General features: G+C 47.1%; 1 protein-coding gene across 1 annotated transcript in view; it reads left to right on the top strand.

Moving 5' to 3' along the window:
* Positions 1 to 26204, top strand: part of LOC142312924 (uncharacterized) — a 79065-nt gene that overhangs the window by 46047 nt on the left and 6814 nt on the right. Inside the window, 5 exon segments of the mRNA XM_075351912.1 lie at positions 6843 to 6992; positions 7122 to 7301; positions 7383 to 7506; positions 7590 to 7687; positions 7885 to 7975. Of these exon segments, the coding sequence (XP_075208027.1) occupies positions 6843 to 6992; positions 7122 to 7301; positions 7383 to 7506; positions 7590 to 7687; positions 7885 to 7975 (643 nt within the window).

A 26204-nucleotide genomic window follows, 5' to 3' on the forward strand; every position in this document is an offset into this window, starting at 1 on the left:
CACTCTCTCCCTCCCCCAAGCTGCCGGCTCCACCTCTCTCCTGCACTGTTTCTATGGGGACAGCCGTCCCACCCGGCCACTAGGGGAAACCCACTAAAACAGTATAAACATTTTTATTAATAACATCAACATTAACAGCTTTCAGGGGGGAAAACTGCGCCTCCTTGTAAGGGGTCTGCCCACCCCTTACACTGGGACTAAAATTCAGCCCTGGCATTTGGGGGTGCACAGGCCCACTTTTCGGGTGGTGAATGTGTAATATCTTTGTGCGATTGTGTAACACGACGTATAACATGGAGTCACGGCTGCGTCCAGTATTACAGCTCAGGCCTATTTATTGCTTTTAGTAGCAGGGCCTGGTGAAGCCGCTATTTTCCCTACAGAGCTGGGTCTCGCAGATAATGAAGAGGATGCTGCTCTCCACATAATGCTGCCGTCATATAGCTGATGGACAGGGATACAAAATCAGATCCCCCTGAACTAATATTGACCTATTCTACAGATAGGTGATCAGGGAAGCTGTTTTCACTGGTGATAATTTTGGACACATACCACTTAGGGAATGTGCAATGACATTTTTTGGGGTCAGATCCCACCATGGAAACTACTATGAAAAATACTCGAATGGCCATATACATCTTCTCGCTGTGCACAGGCTCAGGCTTTTGAGCATCTTTTACCAACTTCGGGTTTCTAAAACCACCAAGTGATTAAATGAAGTGTCCGCTCCATTCTTCTGGTGTTTTTGCACTCGGAAAACACTCTGTATTTTACAATGCAGATCAATGGGAAGGCTCGGAAGATGCCGTAATCTACAACTCCCAGCGTGTCCTTAACAATGGTAAGGAGATGCTGGGAGTTGTTGTTATCAGACTGTGGACCATACAGGAACCACAATACTGATAAGACGCAGGCATATCACAAATAATCATTTACATCCAGGTACCTTTTATAGGTGACATCTTCTGAGTCATTCCCATCCTTTTTGTCTCCACGCAGTACAGACGCCATGATGAGGTTTCGTGCCCACCGCTCATCTCTGCAGACCTCCCTCTTTATTCTTCAGCAGCACTTCCCCACACAGCACCTTTAAAAATAAAAGAATCATTATACTGCCCCATAAATATAAATATCTCCCATGCTGTGCCCCTGAATAAATAATTGCTGTGCTTCCTTCACAAAATATCCCCCCACACTGCCCTTATCCAAAATACCTCCCACACTGCCTCTCTCCTTAATATACCCCCACGCTGCCTCTTTCCATAATGTCCCCATACAGAGCTTCCCTCCATAATGTCCCCTCCACACTGATTTCTTTATAATATACCCCCACACTGCCTCTCTCCATAATAGCCCCCCATATTGCCCCTCTATTATTATTTTTATTTATCTATTTCCCCCAAACTGCTCTTTTGTAATGTGTATATACACACACACACACACACACACACACCCTCCATTACCCCTCCCACTACACACACACACAATACATTGCACCCTTCATTACCCCCCCCACACAGACACAATACAATGCACCTCCATCACCCCTCCACACACACACAATATAATGCACCCTCCATTACCCCTCCCACACACACACAATACAATGCACCCTCCATTACCCCTCCCCACACACGCGCACACACACACTACAATGCAACCCCCATTACCCCTCCCCCCACACACACATCACCCCTCCCCCCCACACACACACAATACAATGCACGCCCCATTACCCCTCTTCCCACACACAATACAATGCACCCTCCATTACCCCTCCCGCCACACACAATACAATGCACCCCCAATTCACCCCCTACACATACATACAAATACAATGCCCCCCCATTATAAAATACACCCCCCCCACACTACACACTCCTACCTCCCCCTCCCTCGGAATACCACCTCTGCTTGTCAGAAAGCTGTGTTCCTTCACAAATATACCCCCATTATGTGTCCTCAGTCCCTCCCCACTCATCCTCATTAATTATACCTTTCATCTTCGGCTCCTCCATGGAGCCCTTACCGCTGGCTTATGTATCCAGTGTGGCGCCCGCAGCACACGTTGCTGCACATCGGGGCTGGGGCCCAGTCCCGGCGCACTATTCAAATGTATTTATGTCTGAAAAATGCAAATACATCTGAATAGGAAGGAGGAAGCTGTGGTCACTGGCAACGCCACCGCCGTGCTTCTCAGCAGTGTGTGCATCTCGGGCACTCTATCACAGCAGGGCCGGCACAGCGCAGCGCGCTGCCTCCTGCTCCTGCTGCAGCTAGTGTGTGCACGGCATGCAAACACTGCTGAGGAGTGCGGCAGTGACTGCAGATACAGCGGCCCACTACAGGCACCGTCCCACTACAGGCACCGTCCCACTACAGGCACCGACCCATCTGGCATTTGCCAGTATTGCCCTATGGTCAGTCCGGGCCTGTATACCCCCATGCTGCTAAATACCCCCATGCTGCTAAATAGCCCCATGCTGCTAAATACCCCCATGCTGCTATATACCCCCATGCTGCTAAATACCCCCATCTTGTGGCACAGAAAAAATAAACGTTTATACTCACCTTTCCTTGCTCCAGCAGCATCACTCGTCTTGCTGTCTGTGCCAGCAGCAGCGCCGGTGACCTGTGTGGAGCCGGTCACCGTTCCCTGCAGCATCACGATGACCTCCTGTCTGCTGGCCCGCTGATGTGTGTGGAGAGAGATGCACACAGGGATGACGTCATTGTTGTGCTCACCGCTCTCTACACAGATCAGCGGGCCAGCAGATAAGGAGGACATCGCGATGCTGCAGGGACCGGTGAGTATACCATACTTATTCACTGCCCCCCGTGCTGATGATGATGCGCAGGGGTCCGTGAATATAGCCACACATGATCACTCCAGGCTGTAGTTGATCACGCGGGCCGGCTCCCCCCCCATCATCCCGCCCACCTGTCAGAGCTGGCTTCAGTGCTGAGAGATGATGGGCGGAGGATGCATGCATATAAAATGAGCAGACCCACGTGGTCACGGCAGGCGCTGCTACAGCCTGCGCATGCCGCCGATGACCCGCTCCACCGCAGCACTCTCATTTCCCACAGCCATGCCCTATATTCAGAATATAAGACGCACCCCCCACTTTCCCCCAACATTTGGGGGAAAAAAAGTTTATTTTATATTCCGAAAAATACGATATGTCCTTTTAGCTTTTCATGATGTTTTTAAGTAATGTATATTAAATTTAATAAGTTTGTTCCCTGCTGCTCCCAACATACCCACAACAATGAAGAAGAAAAGTATAACCTGGTTGTGTGACCCTGCATTTTCCAGAGCACAGTAAGACTACCTTCAGGCAGTTCAGAAACGTAGGTGTACAAGTGTGTGACAAACAGGGCAGGTGTCTCACTGGCCTATCAAAATGACCACTGTTATTCATAAGCATTGTGGAGTTGATGTGTGACGCCCTGAACTAGTCAAGTCGTCACAGGGTTCTGCACAATCTTTCTCTCCCCGTGCAGAGCTTGACCCCCCCACCCCCCACTTCATGGTTCTGGGAACCTAACATGTAGTACTGCCTCCACCAGTATTCACAAATCCTAGATACACCTTGCACCACACCTTGTCAGACACACCAGTGGGCTGCTTAAGCTGGAATAAGGCCGGCCACCTAGGGGTCAGGCAGGGAGGTGGGAGGTGTCAAGTCAGTTGAGTGGTAGCCTCGAGCTGTGAGGAGCTCTGAGGAAGCTGGGAGTTGTAGCTCCTAGGGGAGAAGCAGACTAGGTCGCAGACTGAGGTCTGGACCTAGATGAGTAGGACCCCCGGTCGCAGGGGATTGAGGCTAGGTGCCTGGGACCTGTCTTTGAGGATGGTGAGCAGCCTGGGCCTAATCACCAGTCTGGGACCAAAGGCACGACTGGGTACACGGACCCTAGGTCGGGGAGAAGCTTCAGGCAACCCGGCAATTAACCTGTGGAGGACAGGACCTCTACGGACTGTTCCCACGAAGCTCAGAGATCAGGGGCACTAGCGCAACGAGGGGGATAGGACTTTCCAAACAAGCAGCCCACTGAAATCCCAAGCATGAGCCCCTGAGAGCAAGCTCTTCTACTTAGCCACAGTGAGGAGCGGCGCCCGGAAAGCTCCAAGCTGACGGGCCACAAAGGACACTCTAAAATACTGTGCCAGGAGGGGGGTCACGGACCACCAGGCAGTGCTGCAGGGGACGGGACCTGGATGAGCTCCCTTCAGGTGACAGCGGCAGTCAGAGACTTGGTTTGCCCTGTTGTCAGCGCCTGCTGTGTTGCTGAGTGAGTACCTGATTAACACCCTGCAACCAGCGAGCCTGTGCTCCCCTTGTATCCCATACCACCATCCAGAGTCCCGGGGCCTTCCCCTACCCTTGGAGGGTAACGTCAACTTGCTGCCCCACTCAATCACCCCGAGTGCTCCCAACGGCAGCGGCGGTACTCCCAATTACCGTACACCATGGGTGGCGTCACAAACTATATTTCCCCTGTAAATACCCCCCTTCCTTATTCGGGTGTGACCCTTAGCCCTAGGGTCCGGAGAACCTCGAGCCACGAGTAGCGACATCCGTATCCGAGCAATTCGCTGTGTGGTGCACTTAGCTCTTTGTGATATTGTGGTAGGTGAGTGGACGAGTTAGTGTAAGAAGCGCAGTCCCCTTTACAGTCACATCCGAGTCACTAATGCAGCAAGAGGGAGGTGTTCTTGACATTCTAGTGCAGAGGTCTCAAACACATGGCCCGGTGGCCGCATGTGGCCCCCGAGGCTGCTTGTTGCGGCCCCCAGACCCCGTGACGATTGCCGCTCTATGCCGGGGGTCGGCGCTAGCACAACTTTACTACAATTGAATCATTTGCGGTGCCGCGCAAAGGAGCTGTTTGCGTCATACCAATGGCAGGTGCCCGCCAATCAGATGCAAGGAAGTGTCGTCGCTGTATGACGTCCCCTCCTTGCATCTGATTGGCCGGCGGTAGCCATTGGTATAATGCAGACAGCTCCTCTGCGCGGCACCGTATATGATTCAATTGTAGTAAAGTGCTGCCGGCGCCAGACCCCGGCATAGAGCTGCGATCGTCACGGGCCGCAACAAGCTGGTACATGCTCACGAACAGGTCCTGCTGCGTTGTGGACGCGGCGAGTCCTGACCTGCGGGGCCACAAGGGTCCTCCTTAAGAGACCGCAGATGCCCATGCCCACGATCAGGGTTCAGAGTGCTGCGGTCTCCTTGCTGTGTTCTACCTAGGGAGGGAAAGCGACTCCCCTCTGCAAGCCGCACCGCAGGTCAGTCTTCACTGCTGGCCTCACAAGCACAGTGGGCATGAGATTTTTACAAATCCATCCACTGTGCTTGTTGTACTGTACATCGCAGCGTTTTAGACGCAGCTGAAACATGCTGCATTCAAAACGCTGCAAACCCTGATCGTGGGCACGGAGCCTAATAAGAGGGAACGGTGAAGAGAATTTTTTTTTTTTGCGTGTTACTAAAGGATGGCCACAATACCACAAGGATGGGCACAATACTACAGGGCACAATACTACAAGTATGGGCAAAGTACTACTAGGCACAATACTGCAAGGATGGGCACAATACTACTGGGTACAATACCACAAGGATGGGCACAATACTACAGGGCACAAGGATGGGCACAATACCACAAGGATGAGCAGATATTACAGGGCACAATATTACAAGGATGAGCACAATACTACTGGGCACATTAATACAAGGATGGGCACAATACTACTGGTCACAATGCTACAAGGAAGGGCACTATACTACAAGAATGGGCACAATACCACAAGGATGAGCACAATACTACAAGGATGAGCACAATACTACAAGAATGGGCACAATACTACAGGGCACAAGGATGGGCACAATACCACAAGGATGAGCAGATACTACAGGGAACAATAATACAAGGATGGGCACAATACTACAAACATGGGCACAATACTACAGGGTCACAAGGATGGGCACAATACCACAAGGATGAGCACAATACTACTGGGCACAATACTACTGAGCACAATACTACAAGAATGGGCACAATACTACTGGGCACAATACTATAAGGATGGGCACAATACTACTGGACACAATGCTACAAAGATGGGCACAATACTACAAGGATGAGCACAATACTGCTGGGCACAATACTACAAGGATGGGCACAATACTACTGGGCACAATGCTACAAGGATGGGCACAATACTACAGGGATGAGCACAATACTATTGGGCACAATATTACAAGGATGTGCACAATACTACAGGGCACAAGGATGGGCACAAAACTACTGGACACAATACTACAAGGATGGGCATAATACTACTGGGCACCTTACTACAGGGAACACAGATGGGGACATTACTACAAGATGTTGGCTAAGATTACTATATGATGCTGCTAATTTTAAAACAATATTACAAGAAGGTGATAAAATTCAAAATAAATCATGATTTATTTTTTTTTGCCATTAAAATGCTTTTTATATATAAACTAAACTAAACAAAAAAGTGAAGGTTTGTTATACTAAACAAGCAAAAAATGTTCAAAAAAAGTGATCCAAAGGTGTGTAGGAAAAAACATGAATTCATTAAAAATGTCACTTTGTCCTGAAAAGAATGCGGCCCCTCTCAATTTTTTTTTTTTTATATGCGGCCCATACACCCAGCTGAGTTTGAGACCCCTGTTCTAGTGTATATGGTTTGTGAATACATCAACCCATTACATCTTATTGTATATTCTCCTTAGCATCTTCAGGAATTGTATCATTACATGGAATTCTTTATGATTTTACATACTCATCTTCCTTCTATTCAGGTCCCTACAATATTGGATCCTCTCAGTGGAGATCTTCAATATAAGATCATTTTTATGATTGACCCATCAAGGATGGAAAAGGACAGGGACAAGATGGTGGAGAGGATATTACAGCTCACCCTAGAGATCCTCTTCCGGCTTACTGGAGAGGTGAGAGATTCTGATGACGTCACATTACATCATTCTTATCTATGGGAATAACAGACGGACAGAACTGGAGAGGTGAGGACTCTGGAAATGTCTGTAGTGAGATTTATTAATGTGTCTCTCCATAACCAGGATTACACAGTAGTGAAGAAGACGTCTAGTGAGCGTTGTCAGGACCCTGTGTCTGAGGAATGGGGAAGACCCCTGAGCCCAATCACGGGGCCTCCACCTCACCCCCTGATACATGAGGACATCAATGACCAGAAGATCCTAGAACTCACCTGCAAGATGATTGAGCTGCTGACTGGAGAGGTGAAAATGCTGGGAATGCTGGGACATTATACAGTTATGCTATGAAGGGATCGGGGATGACGGTATCATTGTATGTGTCAGGTTCCTATAAGGTGTCAGGACGTCACCGTCTATTTCTCCATGGAGGAGTGGGAGTATTTAGAAGGACACAAAGATCTGTACAAGGACGCCATGATGGAGGTTCCCCAGCCCCTCACATCCACAGGTAATAGACCGGACTAAATACACATGACCTATAATTATCTGTATGTAAAGAATGAATTCAGTCCCTGTATGTGTTTCCTCCAGTTCTATCCAGTGAGAGGACAGCACCAGAGAGATGTCCCCGTCCTCTTCTTCCACAGGACTGTAAACAAGAAAATCCAGATGTTCCTCATGATCATCAGGTAGATGGAGAGCAGGTGTCATGAAATCTTCCTATGATGTGTAGATGGCTGTGAAGGTCTTGTGCTCAGTCTTGTTTTATCCTCCAGTATTATATATTTTATACTTGTGTAATGAGAACGGTGGAGATGGCAGGATTAGAGCTGATCATAGATGTGACTTCTCCATCTGTCTGTGACTTTTACAATATTTGTTTCAGGTTAAAAATCTGACCCATATTAATACTACAGAGACATATGTGAGGGGTGATGAGCTGTGTAAGGAGGAGTTTCCTACAAATAACTGCCCAGGTGAGTAATAACCAGTAAATGGAGAGAAGTCACAGGTTGTTCTTTGTCACAGGCTGTGGCTGCTTTATCGGTGGTATAGTCTCCCATATCGCAATCAGGTTACCACCATTTTTATTGCTAAACCAATACAGGGTCCCCAACCTAAAACTGACCCCAATTACTTTGGCTTTTAAAAGTCCTTCTGTTGGAGATAGATTGGTTTTGAAGACCGCTTACAGCCCAGAGTATCCATCCTTTCCTCAGAATTAGAAAATGCAGACCCTTATTTGCTCAGATCACATGATCTTTTTCAGTGCCTCCCAAAATATAGTTAGAGTAAAAAAGGAGGACAGTGATTGATACATAAAGGTCAAATATTGTTACCTTCCAGAGCCTGAAAGATATATTCTCTGTTTAGAATTGTACAAATATCCATTATATGATATCTTGCATTGGAGTCATCCATGGTTGAGTCTGAGATGCCAGAAAATAGAAATCCTCCCTCATTTGAAGTGTACAGCGACTTGCAGAAGTATTCTCAATTGGATTAAGGTCTGTGCTGTGATTAGGCCTCTCCAATACATTTACACATTTCCCCTTAAACCACTCGAGTGTTGTTTTAGCAGTAGGCTTTGGGTCATTATCTTGTTGGAAGGTGAACTTCCGTCCCAGTCTCAAATCACTGACAGTCTGAAACATGTTTCCTTTAAAGGTAAGGTCTTGCGTTTTTTTTTAATTCTTGTATTATGAAATCAAGTATTTTTAATACAAAATTAAATTCACTGTTTATTTAGTTTTTATTTAATTCTAGTTTTACTGACACACTGGGGGCTGTCATCATGGATTTGGTGTTTGTAACGACAGTTACGCACCTCGTTTATTGCAGCTCCCTGGGCATAGAAGACCGTTGTCTGGCTACGACCCTATACTTTAATGTAGAGAATGCGTCTGCTGTGGAATGGACGCGCCCTCTGTGGAACATAAAAAAGCTGTGTGCCAACAAAAGTTGGGACACAGTAGGTTTTGCTTGGTACGGGGGGTTTTGAATCTCGTGGACTGGGGACATCTCATTTTGGTCATCTACCTAGAGCTGCTGTAACACCATGGACAGAAGAAATAAAAATAATTGCATTGTTAACATGCCTAGGTAATTAATACAACCCACAACTTCAGATCATCAGAGGGAGCACTAACACTTTTTTCAATTTTCTGGTTAGATTTCATAGAAGTGCCAATGATCCATCATAAATCAGTACAATTCTAGTTTAATAAACAAAATTCTCACTGTATGTGTAATATTTCTTCAAGAAAGTCATCTGACAGAAAATATTGACCCCGTACAATAGTTTGGATTGCCTAAAGCTACCAAACCACATACAGCTGGGTCCAGAAATATTTGGACAGTGACAGAATCTTTTTGATTTCAGCTCGATATGCTATTTTTTTTAACATGAAATAAAACAATTGAGATGCAATTAAAGTGAAGAATTTCAGGTTCAATTAAAGGGGTTGAACAAGAATTAACTGTGAAACGTTTAGGAATTGCAACCATTTTTCTACAAAGCCTCCATATTGCAGGGGCTCAAAAGTAGTTGAACAAATTAACAACTATTAATAAAATGTTAATTTTTAATAATTTGTAGAGAATCCTTTCCAGGTAATGCCTGCATGAAGTCTGTAAATCACCAACCGCTGTGTTTCTTCTGTTGAAAAAATTGTTTAAAAGAACTGAGAGTCCTCAGTGGTTGATACCTTTTTAATGGCTAACTGAAAAGATGGTAATAATAGCAAGCTTTCGAGACTACGCAGGTCTCTTCATCAGGCTCAGTATAATACAAAATCTGAAGACTGACATATTTATACAACACAGGAAATAAAATGAAGCAGTAAATAAGACAAGTTATGTGAAGCAGAACGATCAGTATGGCAAGGAGACAAACTGTTGTGGCAGTAAATATTGCAGCAGTTCATAGATAAGCAGTGTAAAAGTTTTATTGACCTTTGATTGAGGTCTGGTCCAGGGCTGTGATGCCCCCAGATGCTCTGAGGAGCACATTTCTTAATTGATATAAAAAGACATAAATCCATGTGACACATTCATTCCTGCTCTGAATGTGTCAAAGTGTCTTGCTAAATTCTCCTAAAAAGGGGGCTGAAAGCCCGTACTTACTAAGCGCTCACTGATATCCTAATCAGGCACGAATACTAAGATTCTTTATAGCAAGATACTATTTATTTTATTAGCACATGAATAATCAATGATGGTACATAGGCATTAGAACTACTTTATAGTGATAGAATCTTATACAAAATAATAATAATAATAATGTTATTCATTTATATAGCGCTATTAATTTCACAGCGCTTTACATACATTGGCAACACTGTCGCCATTGGGGCTCACAATCTAGAGTCCCTATCAGTATGTCTTTGGAGTGTGGAAGGAAACCGGAGTACCCAGAGGAAACCCACGCAAACACGGGGAGAACATACAAACTGCTTTCAGATGGTGTCCTTGGTGGGATTTGAACCCAGGATCTCAGCACTGCAAGACTGCAGTGCTAACCACTGAGCCAACGTGACGCCCATGACACAATAACAGAAATATGAATCAACATTACCGTTATGTTGTAGCAATCCTTTCTCATCGGAGGGACTCGATTAATGAGTAGGAAACAACATGGCATCTTGCATCACAGGAGTACTGTGTACACTTCAGCGTCCTGGAAGGGTTCCCTAATCTCATTAATAGAGTCCAGTCCTTTTATAAGAAACTTTGAACGTTGTGTTTTATGAGTGGTTAATTGGTGACCAGCATGTGACAGCTGAGTCATGTTCATGTAACTTGACCACAAGCTGCTGTGGGCACCAGCAGCTTCCTGCACATTTCCTGTATATTCTGCCAGTCGACCACTGGCCGACCACTGTTTTCCTGGGGATATTGCAATGAGCCGTAAATTTTACATGCTAGCTTCCTTACAACGGTTATCCACTAACCACAAATTTCCTGACTGTGGAACTGTAAACGTTAGTTCCTGATAATTGTGGTTTTGCATAAGATCTGTTTGACACGTACACTTGGTCATAGGGAAATAGGGTCAGCCAGAGGACATCTCTCTCTGATACTGAATTATGGATGGGTCAAATAATATCTGGGATAACTATATCTTTTGATTATGATCCCTATCTAATCACACTCATTCTTTCAGTCATATCACATTGGTATCACACAAAGGTCATCATAAGTTTATATTTCCAAAGTCTCCTGTCTCTCTGGGATTTGAAATTTCCTTTCAATACCAATATCCTTGCTATAATTACCATCTTTTCAGTTAGCCATTAAAAGATATCAACCACTGAGGACTCTCAGTTCTTTTAAACAATTTTTTTATCTCTACTGGCTAAGATGGTACAAAGATATATTTTACCTTTCTTCTGTTGTGATGCTTTGCCGACTTTTTTTTTTTCTTTCAACTTTTTATTTTTGAAAAAAGATTTTTTTTACATATTTTACAACAAAGAAAGAAAACTATCAATTATACAAGTAAAGGGAACATTACCCAAGTATGCATACAAATACGATGTGTGATAAACATACTGGAAGTCAAATGAAGGGCGAGTAGAATTCCATCGCACAATAGGCCCAGAAAAGAGAGAGATCAGGGCCAAGCCTAAGCGAACTAGTGGGATACTCACATACCCCCTCAATCTTGTATATATCAGGAGTACCAGTTGCAGTAAATACATTCTCGGCCTCAGATCTGGTAGGTGTCTCCAAGAGCATCCCAGAGAGACCATGTCGCTATAAACCCATCCATTGTATTATGGAGCTGAGCTGTAAACCTTTCAATATTTCTAACATCTTTTATCTGAGCATATAGATCAGAGACAGACAGCGGTGCCACCCTCCTCCAGAACAGTGAGATTAGACATTTGGCAGCTGTGAGGATATGGAGTAGAAGCTTTATTTCAGTTGTGCGTAAGGACGACGGGAGGGCATTTAGTAAGTACACCACCGGGTATCTACTCACACTTCTACCCACCAATCTACCCATCAGGGACTCCACCTCCTCCCAGAAGCCACTGATGGCCGGGCATGTCCAGAATATATGGTATAGGGATGCCCCACCAAGCCCACAACTCCAACACACATCTGGATAGGTATGATTGAACATATGTAGGAGCTTTGGAGTGTGGTACCATGTCATAAGGACCTTAACTAGATTCTGCTTGTAAAGAGTGCTAATCGAGGACCGAAATGTCCTAGCCCACACCACTGACCAGAGTGCTTCCGATAAAGGTCATCCAACCCAACCCTCCCATCTCTTCATATACGTGTGCTTCACTGAAGGGTTCCCAGTTGTCAGTATGTTATAAATGGCTGAGATTAGTCCCCTGGTCGAGGTCCGGCCAGAGCAGAGGGTCTCGAAGGACGACGTACCCCCGTCCTATAATGTCTGTGAAAAAATGTGTTATCTGTTGGTAAGAGAAGTATAGGTGGAAAGGTAATTTGTATTGGTATCCAAAAATGGCTTTAATTTTAGGGTGGACGGGTTGACTATATCACAGAAACAATACAGGCCTGCCTTTGCCCACTGCCCCGTTACTCCCGGACTCATGCCTTCCGTCAAGTGTGGTGTAAACAAGAAAGGGGTCAACAGAGAAGACTGTGATGCCAGCTGGAACTTCAATCTACACTGCCGCCACAGTTCTCTTGTAAATGCCATTGGGGCCAAGAGATCTCTAGAGGGAGTTTCGCTAGGGTGACCCCAGATTAGAGAGCTTGGATGGAAAGGTGCCATCCAAAGCTTCTCTATCTCCGTCCATTTGTTGAAGGCCGGCAAGGTTGTCCATGAGGCCAAGCTACGTAAATGTGAAGCGTAATAGTAGAGTGTAAGATTCAGGCATGACAAACCCCACTTTGTACGCGGTGCGCATAGGACTGAATCTGGAATGCGATGCCTTCCCAAATGCCAGATGAATTGCAGAAGTGATGACTGGACTTTTTTCAGCACTCCCAAGAGAACCCGCACCGGGAGTGTTTCAAACAAATACAGGAATTTAGGGATGACTGACATTTTAATTGTGGCGATTTTGCCTAGAAACGAGATCTGTAGGGATGACCATTTTTTTTATCCGAACGCCAGAAATACTTAAAGTTTTGTTTAAGGGAATGTAGTTTAGCTTCCAGGATGTTGAGAGGTAAAGCGTCTGTTTTGTCAGAATTAAGTTTATATCCCGAAAATCTAGCATATTGGGCTAATACTGCATGCAGGTTTGGTAGGGAGATGACGGGGTTAGTCAGGGACAGCAAAACATCGTCCGCAAATAAGGCCACCTTGAAGGACCTCTCACGAACTTTGACCCCCACAATGTCTGGATTAAGTCGGATTTGTGCCGCCAGTGGCTCAATGCTAAGAACGTGTAGCAGAGGGGACAGTGGGCATCCCTGCCTGGTTCCATTTCGGATAGGTCGGGATTCTGAATGTGCGTGAGGGAGGCGAACTGTCGCCGCAGGAAGAGAATACAGATATATTTAGGCGGTCAGCCAGCAATTTAGTGAATATTTTAAGATCAGAGTTTAAGAGGCTAATAGGGTGGTAGCTCGCACATTCCATAGGGTCCCTACCCGCTTTGGGAATGATAGTTATATAAGAGTGTAGGAATGTATTTGGGATGTCTTCCCCTTCCATAAAAAGATTGAAAAGATGAGTCAGATGAGAAGACAGCTCTCCTACAAAGGTCTTATAATATAGGTAAGTAAACCCATCCGGGCCCGGGGCTTTATACCTTGGAAGGTCTTTAATGATTTGATGGATCTCATCTGGCAATATTTTCCGATTGAGATCCTCCAGAGACTCCTGAGACAGTTTTGGAAGGTGACAGTCAGTCAAATAATCATTCAATATCTTTGTTCTATCTGGATGGGACATTGGTAATGGCGGAGGGATAGAGTACAAAGATGTGTAGTATGCATGGAAAGGTTGGGCTATTTTTGTGGGGTCGTAATGAGGGGTGCCTAAAGTATCCTTTATAGCGCAAGGGGCAGAAGTTATCGTTTGGTCTCTAAGCTTTCTAGCTAGCATCGTATGGTTTATTGCCGTATTCATAGTATTTCTGGCGGGAGTCGCGCATGAGTTTCTCTATTTTTCCATGCGAGATCTCTTTTAGTTTAGTTCTCAGGTCTATCACCTCTATCAGGCGAGTCTTAGTGGGGTGGGCACGGAGATGTTCCTCTGCTGAACGGAGATCCGTTTCATAGTAGCGGTAAAGTTGCTGTGAGTCCTTTTTAAGCTTAGAAGAGAGGGCTATGCACTCCCCCTGATAACTGCCTTGTGGGCCTCCCATATCATCGGGAAGGATGGAGGGGACTGAGAGTTCTCCATAAAGTAGTTCTGTATAACCTTACGGAGAGATTCTCAAGAGGAGATATTGGTAAGTAAGGATTTGTTCAGTCTCCAGTGGGTGCTTTTTAAGGGGGCAGTTGTTAAGTTAAGATATATTAACAGGGGTGCATGGTCCGACCAAGTGATACTGCCAATTTGTGCTTGTTGAAGTGTTCTAAGTGTGAGAACATTACCAAAGAAGTAGTCGATTCGACTATGTGAATTATGGGGGTGTGAAAAGAAGGTGTATTGTCTTGCAGTCGGCTTGTCAATTCTCCAAAGGTCAAACAGTTGGTGTTTGCGGATCAGTTTGCAGAAACGAGTAGATAGATGTGGTGATCTATGTGGGCCTGCAGGGTGTGAAGGTGCAAGCATTCTATCAGCCCTGTCCGAAAACACCATATTAAAGTCCCCCCTATAATGTGAATGGCCCCACGTTCTGATGGGTGGCGTGACAAAACCGAGGAAACAAATCTAATCTGATTAGTGTTTGGAGCATAAAGGTTACACAAGATTGGTTGTATCCCATTCAGAATGCCCTGGACAATCAGGAAGCGACCTGAGGGATCCGCTTCCCACTTACTCACTTGGAATGGGCAGGTGTGAGAAATCAGTATGGTCACCCCTGCTTTCTTTTTTGTGTTTGTGGCTGAAAAGGATTGGGGAAACCAATGGCGGGCAAAGTTGAAAGAACTTTTTTCTGTGAAATGTGTCTCTTATAGAAACACCACTTCCACCATTGGTTTTCACATCTCCTGGAGAACCAGCCTCCTCTTTACATCAGAGTTCAGCCCCTTAACGTTAAAGGCCGCTTTACACGCTGCGATATCGTGACCGATATCGCCAGCGTGCGTACCCGCCCCCATCGGTTGTGTGACACGGGCAAATTGCTGCCCGTGTCGCACAACATCGCCCGGACCCGTCACACTACTTACCTGCCCTGCGACGTCGCTGTGACCGGCGATCCGCCTCCTTTCTAAGGGGGCGGTTCGTTCAGTGTCACAGCGACGTCACAGCAGCGTCACTGAACCGCCGCCTAATAGAAGAGGAGGGGCAGAGATGAGCGGGACGAACATCCCGCCCACCTCCTTATTTCCGCATTGTGGCCGGGAGGCAGGTAAGGAGAGGTTCCTCGCTCCTGCGGTGTCACACGGAGCGATGTGTGCTGCCGCAGGAACGAGGAACAACTTCGTTACTGCTGCAGTAACGATATTCGAGAATGGACCCCCATGTCACCGATGAGCGATTTTGCACGTCTTTGCAACGATGCAAAATTGCTCATAGGTGTCACACGCAACGGCATCGCTAAAGCGACCGGATGTGCGTCACAAATTCCGTGACCCCAACGAGATCGCTTGAGCAATGTCGTAGCGTGTAAAGCCCGCTTAAGGCTCATCAACTTAGCAATCCCAGGACCTCAGCATACGCTAATGTGAAGGCTAGTGCCTGACACTTCCTCTTGGTGTGTGTGGTAAATGTACTCCATGAGCCCTTCTGTGACAAATCATATATACCTTGGTGAATTGCATACCTGTGGATATAACCAGGATATAAAAGAACAAACCAAAACATAACTATGTTCAACTATAAAATAGAAATTTTTCAATTATAAGATAAGTGTATGGTAGTCAACAACAACCATCCACTAACCCAGTACCAGAGTCGACTTGTATTTAGATAGAAAATATCACACTAAATATAACCTGCACTGTAAACCAAAGTGCGAATAAACTAGTACGACTCTGCCAGTGGGTGAGTGGCGAAACTCCACAAACTAGACATATGGGCCTCAGCCCTCCCCCCGGGATTCCTTAAGGAGGAGAAAATCCCAGAAATATAGAAAGTTAGATAGTTAAGCCAATTAAGAGCAAATGAGTTCAATGAGTTAAGGCCCCGTCACACTAAGCAACATCGCTAGCAACATCGCTGCTAACGAACAACTTTTGTGACGTTGCTAGCGATGTTGCTGTGTGTGACATCCAGCAACAACCTGGCCCCTGCTGTGAGGTCGTTGGTTGTTGCTGAATGTCCTGGGCCATTTTTTAGTTGTTGCTGTCCTGCTGTGAAGCACAGATCGCTGTGTGTGACAGCGAGACAGCAACAACTAAATGTGCAGGCAGCAGGAGCCGGCTTCTGCGGAGGCTGGTAACCAATGTAAACATCGGGTAATCAAGAAGCCCTGTCCTTGGTTACCCGATATTTACCTTTGTTACCAGCCTCCCCCGCTCTCACTGTCAGTGCAGGCTCCTGCTCTGTGCACATGTAGCTGCAGCACACATCGGGTAATTAACCCGATGTGTGCTGTAACTAGGAGAGTAGGGAGCCAGCGCTCAGTGAGCGCTGCTCCCTGCTCTGTGCACATTTAGCTGCAGCACACATCGGGTAATTAACCCGATGTGTGCTGCACTAGGAGAGCAAGGAGCCAGCACTAAGCATTGTGCGCTGCTCCCTGCTCTGTGCACATGTAGCTGCAGCACACATTGGGTAATTAACCCGATGTGTGCTGTACTAGGAGAGCAGGGAGCCAGCGCTCAGTGTGCGCTGCTCCCTGCTCTCTGCATGTGTAGCTGCGTGAGCTGGTAACCAAGGTAAATATCGGGTTGGTTACCCGATATTTACCTTAGTTACCAAGCGCAGCATCTTCCACGCGGCGCTGGGGGCTGGTCACTGGTTGCTGGTGAGCTCACCAGCAACTTGTGTAGCCACGCTCCAGCGATCCCTGCCAGGTCAGGTTGCTGGTGGGATCGCTGGAGCGTCGCAGTGTGACATCTCACCAGCAACCTCCTAGCAACTTACCAGCGATCCCTATCGTTGTTGGGATCGCTGGTAAGTTGTTTAGTGTGACTGGACCTTAACCGTAAGTTCACGAGAAGACACGTTCAGGTGGGTCCCTCTTCCCTCGCACTCCTGGATCGCAGTTTACGTGATGTAGTGGCCGGCTGCCACGTCTGACGAAGCTGCGGTATCTGCTGGGGCAAAGTCCAATCTGGTAGGTCTGGAACAGAAAGGTCGAAGGCCTGGCAAAAAGTCTCCAGATCTGCAGGGGCTCGAAGGCTTGCCGACGTCTCTCCCCGCCGTGCGGAAAGGCTAAACGGGAACCCCCATCTGTAAAGGATATTGTTGGTGTGGCGCCCTGGACAAGCCAGGGGCCACAGATCACAACACACACACCCCCACCCCCAGCAGTTTCACAGCAGACATCCCCAGTGAAACTTGATTCCTTTCCTCGGGCTCAGACTGACACACCAGGTGGGCGGAGTCAGGAGATGGAGGCGCCCACCCAGGAGTTAGCTGGCCTGAGGCAGGAAATAAGCCCAGTCAAGTCCTAGGAGAGGAAGAGAGAAGAGGTCTGCAGAGAGGCAGACGCAGACTGGGGCCTAGGATTGGAGCCTAGGGCCCTCGTGCAGCAGAGAGTCAGGCAGACGGTAGTGGCTGTCTGCAGGGAGCCGGGGAGACAGCTGGTGGAACCGTAGGTAGCCGGGGCTGGGCGGTGGCCCACCGGTACTGAATCGGGGAGCCAGCTTGAAGCCGGAGCGCAGGAGGAGTGTACGGAAGGTGCAGGAAAGGACTTACACCACCAAACTGGGTCAGGGGAAAACACCGCAGCGTCTGTGGGACCCGTCCATCCAGCCGAGTGTTTTACCAAGAACTGTGTCCTGATTTCTGGCTGAGTGAGTACCACCGTGCCGTGCGGCACAGCGCTGCCCCTGCGACCCTGCACCTCACCAGGCCCCATAACCCGCCTGCTACCCATCCACCTACCTCACCGGGCCCCGGGACAACCAACCCCCTACCCACGGAGGGGAGAACTAACATCTAGCTGCTCCATACCATCACTCCCGGGATCCCCGTCCAGAGCAGCGGTGGTGTCACAACCTCACCACAAACGTGGGTGGCGTCACGGACAATCTCCCTTACCAAATCCCCTTTTACTGTGGAGCCTGGGATCACAGACCGGGTCACGCCACCGTGATACCCACAGAAGTGACCCCGTGGCCCGGATCTGAGTACCCCTGGTCCCCGGGCGACACATTGGCCCTCAGGGACGACAGTAGTGGGCGGAGAGCCTTCCACTGCTGCAGTGTTATCCATGAGAGATCTTGGAATAGCTGGATCTTGGTGCCTCGGTACATCACTTGGTTTGGGGGTCGTGATTTAAACATTATTTCTTCTTTAAGTTGAAAGTCAATGATGTGACAAATAATGTCTCTTGGATTCCCTTTCAGATTTTTAGGGCGTAGGGCCCTGTGCGCTCTATCCATAGGAATTGGATTGTCAGGAGGCCGCTGCAGAAGTGAGTTGAATATGGTCTGTAGAATTGCTGTAACATCCTCTTTCACTTGGGCCTCGGGTACGCCCCTGACCCTTATATTATGGCTCCTGCCTCTGTTGTCCAGATCTTCAATATGGCGTTGTAACTCTCTTATGACGTCGGCTTGAGAGGAGGTTTGGGACTGGAGGTGACGAATGGTTGTTCTAGCTTTATTATGGTCATTCTCCAGCTGGTTTATTCTTTTAGAGATAGAAACAACGTCTTGTCGGACCGCTGCTATTTCGGATCTGCAGGTGTCTTTAACTTCAGAAATGAGTGCTTGAAAATCTTTCTTGGTAGGGAGCTGCCGAACAAATTCCCACCATTCTGCTGGAGGGCACACAGGCTGTGTGAGCGAGGGTCTGGCCGTCACACTTTCTAGAGCTTTTTCTTGGTGGTTTCCATGTCAGGTGGCGACCTAGGGGCCCCCCTCTGCTGAGCTACAGGACTTGCACCCTGCAACCCCAAGTCTCTAGGTAATTTGTGGGCTCTTTGGGGCCTGGGAGTGAGAGTCTCATTTTGTAACATTGGTGGTTCCAGCGGGGAAGACAAGGGATCACCTTGATTAGTTATTGTATTGTCCCATGGAGGCTGGGGGACTCCAGCAGACTGCATGACCTCATTTCTGGCCTCCATAGCCTCCCTTAGGGCTTCTCTCCTGCTTTCCACCTGGTCATTCACTTTCTCAGAGCTACAACTCCCCAGATCCATGCCCCCGTCATATCACTCTGTATCACCAGCTCCCCTCTGCATGTTATCTACAGGAGCAGCCGGGCTCCAGCCACCGCCGTGCTCCATCAACTCTATGGGGGGGAGGGGCGGCATCATTACCACCGTCTTCTCCTGACTGCCGGGGCATTCATCGAGGGAGAATGTGAACCTCCCACCTGGCCTGGTGGTCCGGGGATGTACAATTTCACCTGGCTCGCTGCGGTCCTGCTCCTGCTGAGGTTCGGGTGAGTCACCACGCGTCTCCTCCCCTGCCACCGCCATCTTGCCCACGAGGGAGGCTCCCGGCCCCCCGACATCCACGGGTCCCTGCTCCTCACCTCTCCCTCCGTCTGCGACGTGGGCGGGCAATCCCTGCTCGGTCTCCTTCACACACGACGCTGCTGCAGTCGTCTGGGGTGAAGATGGTGTGTCTCTCCAGCCGTCCGTGCGTCCTCCTGTTCCCGCTCCCCCGGCGGCTCCTTCATCAGATATGAGTCCAGGGTAAGCAATGCTGGGGTCCCAGGGTCCTTGGCATTCTTTGGGGGTTTTTTCTTCCCCATTTTAGATCCTTCAAGCTTATGTGAATGGGCTATATTAATCCCGGGTGGAGGAGCTCAGTCCTCAGGCGTCCTGCTCCATGAAGTTCCGGACAAGCCCCCCGCTTTGCCGACTTTAACTGCAGCTGACTTCAGTTGTTGCTTGTTTCTGGGTCTTTCTGCCTTAAGTTTTGTCTTAAGCATGTAAAAGGCAGCTCGATGGAGTTGAGATCTAGTGATTGACTTGACCATTGCAGAGTATTCCACTTCTTTGCTTTTACAGTATATTTTGGGTTATTGTCCATTTGTACTGGGAAGTGCTGTTCAATAAACCTTGCTACATTTGGTTGAATCTGAGGAGAAAATAGCACCCTGTAAACTTCAGAATGTATCCAGCTGCTTCTGTGTTCAGTCACATCATCAATAAACAGTTGTGACTCAGGGCCATGCATGCCCGGCCATCACACCGCCTCTACCATGTGTTACAGAGGATGTGCTGTGCTCTGGATCATGAGCTGTTCTAAGCCTTCTCCATACTTTCTTCTTTCCATCATTCTGGTACAGGTTGATCTTAGTTTCATCTGCCATAGAATGCTTATCCAGAACTGAGTGGCTGCTTGATATGTTTTTGGCAAAGTCTAATCTGGCTTTTCTATTTTTAAGGGTGGTTAATGATTTTCTTGTTGTGGTGAACTCTCTGTGTTTGCTCTCATAAAGTCTTCTCTTTATGGTAGACTTAGATATTGAAACACCAATTTCTTGGAGAGTGTTCTGTTCAAATGAATGGATGTTGTGAAGTGTTTTCTCTTCACCATGGAAAGAATTCTGCAATCATCCTTCACTGTTGTCTTTCGTGGACATCCAGGTGCTTTTGAGTTCCCAAGTTCACCAATGCTCTCTTCTTTTCCAGACTGTACCAAACTGTTGATTTGACCGCTCCTGAAATTTCCGCTATCTTTTTAATTGATTTCTTCTTTTTTTTTCAGCCTAATGATGGTTGATTTCTCTTCCAATGAGAACTGGTTCGACCTTATGTGTGTGGTTCACAGTAACAGCTTCTAAATGCAAATGCTACACCTAAACTCAGCTCTAATCCTTTTATCTGCTTAATTGGTGATGGCTAAACAAGGGAATAGCCCATGTAGCCCATTAAAGGTATTTTGAGATAGTTGTCCAATTACGTTTGTTGTCTAGAAAAAAGAGGTGGCTACATGATGAGAGCTGTAATTCCTAAACACTCCAATTATGATATGACTACTGACTACCTTCAAATTAAAGCTGAGAGTCGGCACTTTAAGTCCATATTGGTTATAGAACTGTATCTTGAATATTTTTTCGGAAACAGCTTAGATATCTAAATTTGTGTCACTGTCCAAAAATGTCTGGAAGTAACTGTATATAATTAGCCGGAGATGTTTCACCTCTAGTTACTTAATTGAAATACTATGTCCCAAGAATGACAAAAGTATTTTAGGTGTGATACCTCTAGTTACTAAATCATTGACGATGAAGACTGTTGGGGAGAAGTACGATCATTTTAGTATATTTGTTATTGTCTAAATTTTTTGTGTACAGTAGTTAGTGCCCAAAATACTCTGATTTAACCTCTTCCCAGCAGCGCTTTGTGTTCCAAACCAGGCCCCATATTTAATATTGAACGTGTCACATGACAGTGAAATAACTTTGGAATCCTTAGGCCCTGTGCGCACTTGCCGGTTTTTGCCGCGGATTTCCTGCGGTTTTGCTGAATGTTTCACTGCATGTTATGTTCATAACATCTCTGCAGTGATTCACCAGCAAAACCTATGGGAAAAAAAAATGCTGTGCGCACTATGCGAATTTTGACAATTGCATGTTTTGATGCGGGATTCCTGCAGCAAAAACAATTGCATGTCACTTCTTTTCCGCATGTCGCTGCGGGATTCCACTCAATTGACTGCAATGTAATGGTGAAATCCCACAGGGAATAACGCAGGCAGCAAATTCTGTGCGGTTCATTGCGTTTTCCTGCGTTATTCCCTCCTGTATTTCGTGGTTTACCTGCGGCAATGTTCATCGCTGCCCTGCGGTTTGCAGGGAAGTGATGTCATTATGACAGGAAGAGGAAGCGGAGCAGAGAGGAAACACACAGAGACCACACACACAAATCACACTCACACAGAGACATGTTGAATACACATACAAAACAAACGGACATATAGAAAAAAAAACACGTGGGCTCCGCCGTATTTTTACCGTCCAGCTGAGGTAAGCACACAGTGGCGGCCCGGTATTCTCAGGCTGGGGAGGGTGAGGGCTAGGGTTAATGCCCCCCCCCCACCCCCCCTCCCGCAGCCGAGAATATCAGCCCGCAGCTGCCCTGGGACTGTCGCATCCATTATGCGGCAGTCCCGGAGTGTCCCCGACTCTTCCTGTTGCCGTGATGCGGTGGCAATCAGGGTAATATAAAGAGTTAATGGTGGCGGATCGCCGCCACTAAGTCCAGGCTTGATCATGACAGCATCTATGTGACAGCTGACATGATCAACCTGTAAGTAAAGTGAAAAAACACACACAGTGAAAAATCCTTTTGTTTTAAATAAAACACAAAAAAGCCCCTGGTTCACCCCTTTATTAACCTCCCCGAAACACACAGCTTCGGCGTAATCCACGTCCTGTGATGCTTGCATCCAGCTGCGACTGACACACAGCGCTGAATGCAGCCTCGCAACGAGACAGCAGAGGTAATTACAGGGCATTTCCCACGGCTGGTAATGTGAACAACACACTACCGCTCGGGAGAAATGCAGCGTGTGCTCACAGGGACTCAATCTATCTATCCCTCTATCTATTCTTCTATCTATCTCAGAAGGAAATTACTTTTTTTTTTTCTTCTTCAATGTTCTTTATTGCATTGAATGCATTAAAGCACATGTACCAACCCGCATGCGGCAAAATCGCGACAATACTGCGAACAATGCCGCGGTAAAACCGCAGCAGACCACGGCAAACCGCATGCGGTTTTTGGGTGCGGTTTGCCGCGGTTTTTTACCGCGGGTGCGGTAATCTTTCAGACCCTGCGGAATTTTCTTAAGAAAATTCCGTTTTCCAGTGCGCACAGGGCCTTAATCTGATTTCAGTAATTCTGAGAATGTCTGGGTTTTTTTTAAGTGACACAATGTACTTTGTTAGTGCTAAAATGAGGTTAATTATTTTGCTTTTATGAAATTACAAATTTGTCACAAACTTTGAAAAATTAGAAATATTCAAGCATTGAATTTATATGCCCTTAAAACAGAGATATCACAAAATAATACAATAAATGCTATTTACTAACTTCTACTTTACATCAGCTGCATTTTTCAAACATCCTTTTATTTTTTTTAGGCTTCAGAAGGCTTAAAAATTGAACAACCAGTTATCATAGGTTTTTCAAAATTTCCTTGAAGATATTTGTAGGGGACCGAATCACTATTTACATTTTAGTTTTCAACCAAGTCACGATCGTTAACAAAAAATGGAATGCAAAAATTAAAAATTCTGGGGGCGGGGCGATTTAGCCGACCAGAGAGGACGCATGGGAAGAGAGCGCCTATAATCCTGATCTTATCCTGGCCATTTACACCCGGTTACCTGACCCATTTACTCACTGACCTGCTGCTGTGACAGGAGACACCATCTGGAGGCTGGTGATTCCCACTGGAGCTATTCCCTGACACTTGCACGGCACTGCTGGATCTCCTGAGGCTGGAGAGTGTGGAGCAGCAGCCATCTTCCCTACAGCATGCATTTCCACAGTGAGCAGCAGAGCATGACTCCGGAGTGCAGTGAGGAGTGACAGATTTATACCCAGAGGTGAAGACTCGGGAGCGGTGAGCACAGGGAGTTAATCCCTTAGCTGTGTAACTGGCAGTCAGTGAGCAGCAGCCCATTAATGGGCCGGCGGCTGTGTAGGAGACTTTAACCCATAGAGTGCTGGAGGGTCTGGAGTGTGTGCCTTGAAACACAGGCCCTGCAGATTCTCCCTGACACATGAAAACAAATAAGTGGCACATATTGAAGTCCCCACGCTGCGCAGGCCTGCATCACCCTGATAAATACACCCTGAGTGCTGTGCTGCCCTGGGACTCCCTTCATTCTTATTATCCACCTTATAAGTGGCTGTTTTCTCGCTCTCTGGACGTGGTGAGGAAGTGGAGAGAGACATATTACTAAATATACATTATAAAGGAACAGATTCAGACGCACGGTGGCACGATAAGAGAGGGGTGCAGAATCAGTAAATCCCCAGTGTATCAATATGAGTCCCCCTAAACAAAGTGGAGCTATTGACAAACTTATGGAGTTCGCAAGGGGTGGTCAGGCAGATGCCCCTAAAGCCAAGAGAAATGCCACACCAAAAGGTCAGGCACTATTGAATGACGGGTCAGGATCAAGATGATTTAACCCTGAGGCAGGTGTATGAACAGCTTCTACAAGCAATTTCTACAAGCAACAGCTCCCTCACAGGGAAGATTGAGGAGGTACATTCAGAGGTGGGCCTCCTGCGTCAGGACATGCAATCCCTGAGGGCCCGAACAGCGGAAGTCGAGACGCGAGTGTCTGAACTGGAGGATCAAACTGTAACACTCAAAACAAAAATGACCACAATGGCCGGATCGGCAAATGCATGGCGCCAGAAAGCAGACGATCTGGAGAACCGCATGCGTCGAAACAATATACGAATCATAGGACTGCCAGAGCGCTCGGAAGGTCAGCATCTGGAACAATTCCTAGAGAAGTGGCTGAAATCTAATCTTGGAGATGAGTTCTCCTTGACATTTGCGGGGGAGAGGGTGCACAGAGTTCCAATGAGGCCTCCTATTCCAGGCATGCCACCACGTCCCTTTTTAGCAAGGATGCTCAACTACAGAGATAGAGACACAGCACTCCATCTGGCCCGACAGAAGAGCCCACTCAAGTTCAATAACGCTGCGCTCTCGATCTTTTCGGTGGACCTCCAGAAACAGAGGGCCCGCTTCATGGAGGTGAAGAAGAAATTAAGGGAGCGGAACATCATCTACTCTATGCTGTACCCTGCCCGGCTCCGCATAGTGCATGAAGGGTCGTCTCTGTTTTTTACTACACCTGCTGAGGCTGAGGACTGGCTACAGGTACACCCGAAACCTAAGGGGCAGATGCACTGAGATTACTTTCCTAGGTGACATCTTCTGTTCTGTGTCCCCTGGCGACCCTCTTCCATGGTTTCTTGAAGCCCCCTTTGGAGACAGATGGGACTTCCCCGTGCCTCGAGTGATGGAGGAATTGGCCAGGAATTGGTTCTTGTGAAATGGGAGCCCTATCTTGTGCACCCTTATACCACCTATACCAGGACACTGTATTCAGTGGTGGTATCCCCATTGATGTTTGAAATGTTTTACAGGACTTATCGGAAAAGTCCTGAAGTTTGATATTGGTTCTTTATGTTTACAGCTGCAATTGCATTAACTTTATTTCTTTGCAGGGACAGGCTTATTACTGTTGGAGGGTTAACCACACTTAATTGCAGGGCAGAAAGCGTCTTATACGTGGGATCCTGGTTCTATAAAAAGATCTATGTGATATGGGGTTAGAGCTGATATTTATGACCTGGAATGTCAGAGGCCTTAAATCGCCCAAAAAACGTATTAAGGTATTCTCCCAAATTAAGCAAGTCAAGGCCCAACTGGTGGTACTGGTAGAGACTCACCTCACACGGGACACAGCCAGACTAGTAAACAAACCGTGGGTACAATGGTCGGCACATGCGTTCCACACCAGCTACTCCAGGGGTGTCTTTCTATTGGTCCATAGACATATCCGTTGGGAAGTGAAGGTGGTGAGGCATGACCCGGAGGGGCGATTTGTGTTTATATATGCGTCTATAAACTCTAGAGATTATGTGCTGTTATGTATTTACAACCCCCCGCCAGCTCGCATCTCCATTCTTAAACAAGCACTGAGTTTTGCCCTCAATTATCCAGATGCATATGTGTTATGTATGGGGGATTTTAATCTTGTGATGAATGAGGAGCAGGACAGGTTTCGGATGGATGGAGGGGTTCAACATTCGGCCACACACTTGACTGATTTGCAGCAATGCGCGGAGGGAGGTGGGTGGATTGACCTTTGGCGACTCCGGCATCCTAATACCCGAGAATATACATGTCATTCTTCTACTAGACGCACGCTGTCCCGACTGGATTATATTTTTGGGTCGAACAATATCGCAACCTGGGTGGATGACGTGGTACACGGGGTCAGGGGCATATCAGATCACAGCCCAGTGATTCTTACTATGAAGACTA

The sequence above is a fragment of the Anomaloglossus baeobatrachus genome, chromosome 5, assembly GCF_048569485.1.
Source record: "Anomaloglossus baeobatrachus isolate aAnoBae1 chromosome 5, aAnoBae1.hap1, whole genome shotgun sequence".
Taxonomy (NCBI): Eukaryota; Metazoa; Chordata; class Amphibia; order Anura; family Aromobatidae; genus Anomaloglossus; species Anomaloglossus baeobatrachus.